This window comes from Polyodon spathula, chromosome 25, assembly GCF_017654505.1.
Source record: "Polyodon spathula isolate WHYD16114869_AA chromosome 25, ASM1765450v1, whole genome shotgun sequence".
In the NCBI taxonomy this organism is placed as follows: Eukaryota; Metazoa; Chordata; class Actinopteri; order Acipenseriformes; family Polyodontidae; genus Polyodon; species Polyodon spathula.
The window spans coordinates 19620592-19631858 of record NC_054558.1 but is presented as its reverse complement, the minus strand read 5'-3'; the positions used below and the strand labels follow the sequence as shown (position 1 = coordinate 19631858).

General features: G+C 40.4%; 1 protein-coding gene across 1 annotated transcript; it reads left to right on the top strand.

Moving 5' to 3' along the window:
* The first annotated feature begins 2993 nt into the window (after positions 1–2993).
* Positions 2994–11144, top strand: LOC121299608 (leucine-rich repeat-containing protein 43-like). The gene is made up of 12 exons (XM_041227429.1): positions 2994–3184; positions 3715–3966; positions 4107–4217; positions 4786–4925; positions 5144–5382; positions 5838–6040; positions 6478–6643; positions 6970–7109; positions 7612–7680; positions 9318–9509; positions 9867–9966; positions 10298–11144. The coding sequence occupies exons 1-12, from the start codon at positions 3098–3100 to the stop codon at positions 10426–10428; spliced, it is 1830 nt and encodes a 609-aa protein (XP_041083363.1). The 5' UTR covers positions 2994–3097; the 3' UTR covers positions 10429–11144.
* The last annotated feature ends 123 nt before the right edge of the window (positions 11145–11267 follow it).

The window sequence follows — 11267 nt, the reverse complement described above, 5'->3', positions numbered from 1 at the left end:
CAGTCAATAACATGGCAAAGGTTTTTTTTTGCAAAGGGTTAAAAAAAACCAAAAAAACTCTTGTTTAGACAAAGCCAGATAATTATCTATGCTGATGATCATTGTACCACTTTGGTAGCTGAACCAGCCAATAGGCAAAAAAGTGCTTTTAGTCACTGTGTTGCCAATGCACGCACACATACAGTACATCACTGTATACAGCAAGGATATTTAGCAAAATAGCTTAAATACAAAACAATGTTTAAATAAAAAACAAAGGCTACCCAGTGCAAATAAAAGGCAAGCTAGGTTTGAGAAACTCACTGCAACAGTTACTGGACAAAACCAAAAGCACGACAAAGATTGCTACTATAGTATACCTGGAACAGAAAAATAAAAACAAATACAATATTCACATCTACATTAATATGACTACTGTATCAGATTACTGTCAGTACAGAGGCAGAAACATAGCTGGAAAAGAACAACTTCCTAGCAACGAAAAATAAACCCAACACAAAACTTTCGAATATTACCTGGCTTGCAGTTCATTCTCTAGATGATATAAAACAGCATGTGAGATGCTGAAAGAAGTTCTGGTAGTTTAAATTCTGGGGCCATATTTATATTCAGTTCTGGGACTTTTTTTTTCATTAAGGGGAAGGAATGAGTCATTTAAAAAAACCTGCATACCTCCACCTAATGTCGACAGTGAATTACTGAACATCACTATCTTCCTTTCCTGTCTGTTATCTGCAACAGTGGATCAATGTTCTGCGTTCTTAATGACGTTTCACATGAGCTGAGGCTTGTGCATGAGAAATGATGTTGTGAGATGCATGGGTATAACACGGTGTTCATTTCTGTACAGGTGTTTCTCTGTATGGTTCATGTGAATTTTGTATCTGCCGTACATCAAGCATGCAATCTAGAATGATCTTGCAAGTGGAATCTTTCAGGTATTTCCTGTCACTGGGATTCCAAATCATCTTATCCAATGAGATACTGAGCTCATGGAAGCTATGATCTTTAAAGCACTGATAAGTGTTGATTTGGCCATGGCTCAGTGGGTCTGGGTTACACCTGCTCCGGAAGATCTCTCCTCAGGTGTGCCTGACAAGATGATCCCATACCTACTGCCTGTATAAAAAAGCAAAGTAACTGTGGATTGGACTGTACTGTAGACTGAAGCCCAAATTTGATACATGGCTGTGCTATAATTCCTTATGGCCACTGCAACAAAAAAAAAGTGAATAAACTACACTGACTGCCAGGGTGGGCTTTCACACTTGGCAGCATGTTTAATCAACACTAAATACAACTACATGCATGTAATGAGTGTGTATTTACAAAAGGGCACCCACTTATTAAAATGTAATTTGTTTTTTCACACAGGTAAATAATTCTGCATATGTGCTTGTATGAAGGATCGTGTCTCGCTGAAACATCTGTCTTCCATGAAATACTATCCCTTTAAATACAGGTTATGTGTAAGTTTTTTCATCAGGCTAGGTTTCAAAGAAGTTTTAATTAAGAAATAATTTTAAGATCTCAGCTTCTGATTTTGTCAGTTTCCTTCCTCATCTTGACAATGTATTGGTAATGAAGGTGCAGAGTTCAGTACAAGCATTGGAGCACAGCAAACCCTTCTGGTGAGGGGAAGGTTATGTCGACTCAATTATTTTTGTGCTAGTTTCTCTTATGCTGTACGGCAGAGGTCTCCAGCCCTGGTCCTGGAGAGCTACAGGGTCTTCTGGTTTTCATTTCAACCCAGCTCTTAGTTACTTAATTGAACCAGTATTGGCTTAATTAGTCAAGATTAACATTGGTTTAAGGTAAGGCTCACAGTGGAGAAGTGAAATATCCTAACCCTCTTCTTCACCTCCCATCCACCCCTCCTAACCTTCAACCCAAACCAATGGGTTCACATTTGAATTATCCACGAGGATATAAAATATGTTTACACATAAACAACATATATACTAATATGGCATTTGCAGGAAAATGAAGGTGGCTCACACATGATTTGCAGGTTCTCGAATTCATGATTTAGTGATGCTCAGAGTGTGACAAATAATAAAAGAAAAAAGTCCAAAAACACTGTTTCGGCCACGTGCTGTAGCCACTCAGTCTCTGGTTCCTAGAGCCACTCAGTCTCTGGTTTCTACAGCCACTCAGTTCAGCCTCTGATTCCTCGTTTCTATAGCCCCGCTTCTCTTCTGCTGTTCTGCATTCTTTCTCTCACTCCAGCTTGTCTATCCGTCTCAGCAGCAGCCCGCTGCTTATCCCCGCGTCCAGGGCACGCTCCCGGTGCACCAGTCATCAATCCCAAGCAGACACAGCCTCCTGCTTTCGATCCCCTGGTGGTTGCAACATCTCGCTCCTTGGTTTGTGCCAACAATGTTGCAACTGGGTACAACTCCCGTAGCAAGCCGAGCCCGACTGGTGGCGATTCTGACGTCCCTGAACACCTGCTGCCATTGAACTGTTAACCCGGGATCACAGAACCTTCCTGAAGGTGGTTACGTGAAACCGTAAGGTCATACATAGTAATAGTAATGTCATACTATTATTAGTTATTTTATTATTAATAATATAATTAATAAATAATAATATAATAATAATATATAATAATAATAATTATAATAATTACGTATTTGGGGTGAACTTCAATATCGCAGGAAGTGAAGAAGTCTCTCTTTACAAGAATATAGGTTAAATTGTAACAGGCCAGCTATATCCTCTTCAAAACAGCTGAAGAGGCCCACTGCACCCACAATACATAACACAAGACAGCTGGATATATAGCTCCGTAACACTTTAACAAAACGCCTGGCTCCAAGGAACATATATCCCTTTTATCAATTGCAGCTTCCACATACACCGCCCCTCCACTTCCCCGAAAAACAATCCCAATTCAACACTGGAAGTGTACTGCCTGCGTCAGTAGTTTAGAATTACACTTCTCGTGTTGCTTAGCAACCAGTCAAACCAGCCTCTTGTAAACAGTCGGAGTTGAGAGGGTAACCAGTAGGGTAAAACCAGCAAATAGACCACGGCTTCCTAATCCAGAAAAAAAACAAAAAAAAAACAAAAAAACTGTTTTGTTTGTGGAGCAATGAACAAATACTCTGTTTATACCGCCTTTCAAAAACAGCTGCAGACTTTGTGCTTGAAGGAATTCCCTTGCGGCATTGGAAGTTGGGTAATTTAGTTTTTATTAATATTATATTAGAACCATGAAGACGTTATCTTGTTAATAATCTGTTATTGTTATCTGGACACAGGGGAGGGTGTCGGTATAGTGCTCATTTAACTACTGTACTGCTGTACGCATTCCCATAATTTATAACATTGAGATTTATCGTTTAATAACTTCTTTTTTTTTTTTTGCATTCAATGCAACATAGGTTTTTTTTTTTTTTTTTTTGTAATGTATTGCTTTAAATACCAGATCTCAATTTGAAAATCACTTTTGTTCTCTTTAGAATATGCACATGTTTTAAATACGCTTGCATCCAAGTGTCTGCTCAGTTCACGCTGTCGGATTTCTGCTAACCAAGTTGGAATTGCATTAAGCGGCCAGGTAACTGGAAGCAGCAGCAGCAACGTGTGAAGTAAAAAAAAACAAAAAACAAAAACAAAAAAAACCTCAAAAGGACGGAGATTTGTGCATTTCTGAAACACGGGAACACCTCAAGAGGTTTGGTTAATCCTTCTCTTTCCTCCGTCCAGAACAAGACTCACTTCGATTCTGGGACATGCCGCAGCTCCGTTGTGCCGCTGTTGGATGATCCTGCCCTGGGTGCAGAGGAGTCGGCCTCTCTGATCGAGTACCTGAGCAGCGTTCACTCTCCCTGGCACCTCACTGAGAGCTGGGGCCCCACGGCTGATCAGCTGAGAGAGCTGGCGGTGCGGTCACCCGCCCTGATCGATACCGCTTTCATATTGTCCTACTTCAGGTCCTTGCGTATAGTGGACAAGGGTGTGAGTGCGACGTGGGCGTTCTTTTGTTGAAATGAATATTTTGAAATGCACATACAAGTCACAACATTAAAATCGTGCTTTAAAAGCTGCAATGTTCCACAGCCAAAACTCTGTTTATTTTAAATTTGTATGTGTTGCAGGTCTCAGAAATAGATGAAGATTTGCTGAAATTTGTCAATCTGGAGGAACTTATTTTAAGTGCAAACTATCTCACTGAAATAAACTCAACACACCTGCCCAGAACCCTGAAGGTAACTGAATACAAAGTCTGAAAGGAATTATTCAATCATTTAAATGTTCCATACAGTCAAACCTTGACTAGCCAAATTGTATTATTATTATTAATTAGTCATGTAGCAGGTGCTTTTATCCAAAGTGACTTACAGAGACTAGAGGGTGAACTATACATCACAACTCGGTTTTATGTCTCATCCAAAGGACAGAGCACAAGGAGGTTACGTGACTTTCTCAGGCTCACACATAGCGAGTTAGTGGCTGGTAGCAAACCCATTTCTTTAACCACTGGACCACCAAGCCTCTTCCTTGCATAAACACATCTGTCACAGAAAATGTGCTAACCTACCCTGTGTCTCTTATAATGCATTACAACACTGCTCCCTAGTCTCAATAAATGTGGGCAACAGAACTGGATTTGGCAGTAATTGATATGTGAATTCCAGTTGCAGGGGTTGTTACTGCAGTTAGATGTCAATGTGCAGAACATTTCTGCACTTACTACCTTTCCATTACAGCTTGTCGTTATCTGTTCCGTAGTTAGTGTCTTAGGTGACACAGCTCTCTTTGATTCTCCTGTGACAGGTGCTGGAGCTTTGTGCCAATGGAATCTCCAGTATGAAAGGCATTACCTGCAGTCCTCCAGCTGGGTTAACTCACCTGGGTCTGGGGTACAACAAGCTGTCCTCCCCCTCAGAGTACAAATACCTCGAAGCAAACTTCTGGTGAGACCATTTACGTCTGAAGTAAGAGCAGGGTAACTATATGGGTCCAGGTTCAGCGAGGCAGTTTGGAACAGCTTAGGCTTTTCAATTCACACCCCAATCAGTGTCTTTTACTTGTCTCTTTTCTTAAAGGACTACAAGTGTTACTGTGACCTGAGTTATAAAACCTGAACATTGACAAAGATCAGCAACATTTTCTTTTCTTTTTTACCACACAGGCCCGTTCTGCTGTCTCTTGATTTGAGTTTCAATAACCTTGTGGATCTGCCTGGCTTGGTGTGTAAACTGAGCTCCCTGTCGAGGCTCAGAACCCTGGTGTTGATGGGAAACCCCCTGGCTCTCACCCCCTCCTACCGCGGCTTCCTCGTGGACAGCCTGCCCAAGCTCGCTCTTCTCGACGACGTCCGGGTATTGCCAGATGAGAGGCACCACTTTAAAGGACTGGCCAAGAGAAAAGGTATCTTCACAGTGCTAGGAATTCTTCACAGCGGAGCAGGCACACAAGAAACAATCATGGTTTGAAAAATGCACTTTTGGATTTCAGCTTACCTAGTAACCCAGGTTTAAAAAAATGCAAATTTGCAATATGAGCGAATAAAGTAAAAAAAAAAAAAAAAAAGTTTAATCCTTTGAGCACCAGATGTTGTTTGCATGTCAAAGCATACAGTTATCACTTATAGTTTTCACTCACTTTTTGGGGCATTTAGTGACCCAAGTAAGGTGTTTTTTCACAGAAACCTAGCAACGACTTTTGAGATACCAGCCTGTATAAGAGTCGCTTACAAAACCCATTTATTTCAGCCTCTTCGTTAAATGACTATATTCAGTGTAATGCGCTTTTAAATACACATGTTGCCCATTCCGAACAATACACACAGCAGTAGCCTATCCCCTGCCTGCTTGTAATCGCAGAGCTCATTGTGGATGAAGCCAAGGTGATTGTGAGTGTCGGGACAGTTCAGGGTATTCCGAACCCGGTCAGCCCTACGGAAACTGAAAACCCTCCCGAATATCCAATCGTCAGTTACAGCTACCACGTGACGTACGAGTTTCTCGATGAGCATCCACTGTCCATCTCCGACGAGGAAAGAGGTGACCAGGCAAAGGAAACCCCTGTGAGTCTAGTTTAACGCTTTAGTTCTATCGTGATGGGTGCACTGCTGTGTACACACTATTCCTATCGGGAGTGCCACACCTGTACCACTAACTGCTTTATTAAACCAGCAAGGAAGCTTGGCTTGGAGCAAGAACCCCCCCCACCTCCCCCCCATTATAATACTGAAAATAAATGTTACCCACTAGATGGCGGTGTTTTGCCACAAACAATTCGAATACCTTGGTATAGGTAAAGTATTAGTTTAAAAATATGTATCTTCAGCAAATCATAAGGGCTCTACAACAGCAGAAGTATCACCCACACTACTGTTAGTGCAACACATTCCAGACGTGCACGATGACGGCTATTTCTAGTTTCATTTAACGCAAACTGAGAGACTGAGAAACTGTACAACTGAAATCTTGTACACTCAACCTGTGCTTTGTGTACTGACAGACGTGTTGTGAGTCTGAAAGGACAGGCAGCTCAGTGCAGAGCTCTCAACAGCACCAGAAGAGTACACATGAAGAGGCAAGAAGCCTCTCAGCATACACTGCTCCACCTACTGGTAATATGACCCCTGGTCCTGCACAGAACAAGGTGCCTGAAGATGCCGGCTCTGGTAATAAAATAGAGTACAATACAAAATAAATCACATTATCAAGAATTCTGTTTTTTGAGTTTGCTTACTAACAAATGTATTTTTGTTCACAAGACTGGGATGTGTAATATTAAAAAATATCTAAATAAACAGAAAAAATAAATATGGATTAGCAGAAAGAAGCACATTTAAATTCATAAAAAACTTTATCTACAGGGTACTAATTCAAGTAGAACGTAACCACATTTGTAATAATGATAGGCTTCCTTACTCTAAGTAAGGAACTCAGTGGCATGGTTGTGTTTAATGCTGATGCCTCTCACATTGAACCCTCTTGTTGTCTCCAGTGGTTCTTCACTGCACTCCCAAAGTGCCTTGGGCAGGACAGATTGAGAGCGAGCACAGGAAGGTTCACCTGCAGAGAGACCTCCGATCACTGAAGCAGTTTCTCCAGAGAGGCATGCAAGTAGCAGTGGTGGAGCAAAAGGTACAAACGGCATGTTTTGTCTGCCACCTAGTGTCTGCTTGAGGATAGCTGACGTTTCAGCAGAAAAGCTGTTTTAAAAATATAGATGTGATTCCAAATACATTATTTTAACTAGTAATGTAACTAAGATTGTTTTCCTCATATTAATTGGGTTAAGTGAACATTGTAAAAAGTCTGATATTTTAATGGGAATGACACGCTAAAACAATCATTATGGGATATCCAAAGAAAACAGTGTGATTTAGACAAAAACACTTTTTTTTTTTTCTTACAGAGTGCTGACCTGACTCAGTATGGGCATGCAGCGCTGCAAAACAATCTCTGTTATGAAAAAATACTAACAATATTGACATTTTATTTGGTCCTACATTGTACTGTATTATCCTATTAAGACTAATAAAGCTACAACTCCTGCTGAATTTGAGATCGCTCTGCCAGGTCTGCTTACTAGGATAAGACACAATACTCAGTTGCACTGGTGACATGGTTTTTTGTCTTACAGGTTCTCTCCTGGCCGGCCATTACCACAGAAAGTGTCAGTGCAAAGACAGACAGCAAAGGAGGAGCAAAGGTGAAAGAGGCTAGTTGAGACAATCAATCAATATTTATTTTATATAGCGCCTTTCATAGCAGACCCCCATCAAAAAGGACCAACAAGGAAACAACGGGACAGTTTTAGAATATTTTAACTCTGACTCCAACTGGGACTCTGTGTTGAAACTGAAAAACATGTAATGTTCCCTTTGTAAGGTTTGATTTCTTCTTAAAAATTACAAACCAGTCTTCTTCAGGTAGTTTCAATCAAAAGGGTTTATTCAGGAACAAAGTGAATCAGGAACAAAGCAAATCACATGTGATACATACACAGAACACAAGGCGTCAGCTGATGGTATTCTGAGCCGCCCTGTCACAGGGATGGGATTTCAATAATTAATAATTACAGACATTAATATACTGGGCAGGTTACACCCAAAAGAGGTGTGGCCTAATAATTCTTACCAATAGCAAAGCCGCCCCCCTCCGATAGGAGGTGTAGTTCTGTGACTATATTGCGTCATTTAAGCAGAAGTTTGATGTATATATTTACAAATAGATTTTTAAGCAGAGGAGTACAGTTGCATGTCAAACAGTTTTTCAATAGAAACGTTACAATAGAAATGAGGAAACAACTTTTGAAGCAATAACATTTTGTGACAGACAAAGACGGGACCCCAAGGTTATACTACTTAATCAGTGTGGGGGTGAAATGTCTAAATGCAGAGTTTAAAAGCCTTATAAACAGAGGAAAATCACACATGTTCAGAGCTTCTTCAAATTTCATTGAAACCTCCCCTTCCCTTTTTATGACATTTGCAATGGTTCTGAGTATTTCCGAGTGCTGTTGCTCTAATATTGAGATATGTGTGCGTTTTTTTTTTTTTTTTTGTATGATCTGGGACGGTGCTTTGAACTGCTTTGAAAATCCCTTGTCAAGCATCCAGGACTTCTGATTCCTTTTGCTCTTCTGTTCCCTTTAGTTTGACCCCCACCCATCCTGCTTTGTTTTCAGAAACTGGAACCTATGTGGCTTTGTTCCAGTGAAACCTGAAAGCATCTGTTACCATAATAAAGGCGTTGTTCTTATTAGATCAGATGCTGCAGATAAGTGACAGAATCACATTTTGTTGTTTATTGTACCCGGAACAGGGAAGTGCAAATAATAATAATAATAAAATAATAAAAATATATACATTTCTGGGCTTTTCAAAACAGCTCAAAGCAATATCCAAGGTCATGTCAAGTACACGCAGTATTTAAGCAACAGCACAAATTATTTTTTTGCAAATACCATAAAAAGATTTAAAAAAAAAAAAGTTTAAAACTAATTTGAAGCTTGTTACTCACAAAACCAATTAGGAAATATATAGCATAAAATGGAGCATTTAATCAACTGCCTGTCAGTCTGCAATGCCACAACCCATCTTCCACAGGTGGCAGATCATAAATAATAGTTTTTATTTATGATACCTGGGGGTGTCAAATTCATCAATAAAACTGGATCCAGATTTTGGTTGTACCAGAGTTGGCTCTGGAACCCGCTAAAAAGGGGTTCCTTATGTAATCCATATGTAATCCGTTGGCTATAAAGTAACATATGTAATACAGGTTGATTCAGGCATGTGTAAACTGAGATTACATTTCTCATATGTGGATTATCCCCTGTTCCAGGCAGATAAAGGGAAGGTGAAGGGCAAAAAGAAGGAAACAGTGGTGCTCCGCCATGACCCCCCGGTCTGCAGGACCCTGGGCTCGCTCAGAGTAAAGCTGGAGAGCCTGCTATTAGGAGAGAACCACCTGGAGAGCCTGTGCGACTTTGGGGTCCTGATCACAGAGCAAGCTGCTAATGCATTGCCTGGAAAGGTACAGTTCAGCAACAGTTTGCAAGTGCAAGTGCAAGGCAAATGTTCATCGAGGAACACAGTAGTTTTAATGATAGCTGCCTATTTGGTTGGGTTGCCTGGTCATGGTCCCTGAAGCCTGTGTCTTAATCCCCCCCCTGGTTCTGGAATTTACTGTTTGTGGCACCCTTATAAAAATGTACCATAGTAAAAGCTTAGTGAAAACATGGTAAAGCACAGGTAAGCATTGTAATGCCCAGAGAGGTATGGCAAAGCATATTTAAAATTTAAAAAACACAGTAAACCATAGTATAACCAGGGGAAAAGCATGGGAAACAGAAATGCCGTGCAAATTCAACGGGTTCAACTTTTCTTTTAGGAGGCTAAGAAAGGAAAAGATGATAAGAAAAAGGAAGAGAAGAGAGGTAAAGCTGGAAGGGACAGTGTCGCTAGTCAGAAGACCACCACTTCCACCAAAGGTACAGCGAGAGATGAGTATATCTGACAAAGAGCCGGCAAATGGATGTAGTGGCATCTTTTTTTTTTTTTGTATATTGTAGTAATAATATGCATTTTGCAGCCCCTTAGGTGCAAAACAGAGATACAAACGGATTTAAATGAAGAAACAATAACTTGTGTTGAATAGCCTTTCTTTGGAAGCTTGCAGATTTAGAAGAACTGCCACACTTAGAAAATGCTCCGATAATTGAATGTATGCAAAACTCATCCCTACAACCTACTGTATTTGTGCCACATCACCTTAAGAGTAGCAGTTATTTCACCTTACTGTAAAATAACTTTTCATTTCAGGTAAAGGAAAAGCAAAACCAAACAGCGAGTCTGAGGCTGTTGCAGCGATCAAGCCCCTCAGTGTGGAGCTCAAGGTCCAGTTATACCAGTGGCTAACAGCAGGCGAGGCTCTTAATGCAGCGCCTACCTGAGGACAAGCTTACTATGCTGCTGCCTTACCATGTAACAATGCTATGAAAAATAGCACAATGCCATGCTAGAACATTTTACATTTTGTTTCATTTTTGGTATTTTTTATTACAGGTGTAATCATTTTCAGTCCTGTAGGAAGGTTAACATTGTTTAAACTTCTAGACTCAGTCTGGATTTTATTCAGCTATTTACACCTCAAACAAAAGCCAACTTTGCCTACCGCTGTAAAAATAGAACATCCTTTTTTAACGTGAGAGTATTAAGAATTAAACCAGGAAATCACTGCAGGTGTGGGGGTGACCTCTAAATGTCTACTGTAGTTATTTACATGAGTGAGGAAGGCTGTTTCACAACCATCTCAAACCCTGAGAGTAAAGTTTAATAAAATTAATTGCAGTTATTTTTAAACCTACATACCAGCCCCGAAGTAAAAGTGTGCATTTCAATCATTGACTCAAAGAGGAAGGAAGGTCTTTAAAAATCTTTATTGCCTTTAGAACGGAGACAGATCAAGTCAATCTGTCACCTAAAGTTCTATACCAGGATATAAGAATAAGTCATTTGATATAGAGGGTTTTACATGAAGTATTTGTTGTCTGGAAGGCAGAACAATGCATTGCATCTAGGTTACCTGTCTGGGAGTCTCACTTATAAAAAACTACAATGAGATTTAAGGTCATGTTGCTCAAGCACAGAAGTCTGATGTAAGTATACATGTGCCCCTGCGGTAGGTTCTTTTTTTTTTGGGGGGGGGGGGGGGGGGGGGGGCGGGTTTACAATGTCAAGATGTAGTTTTTATAACTGACCAGCTAGCTTGGGAACCACAGGACCTAAGCAA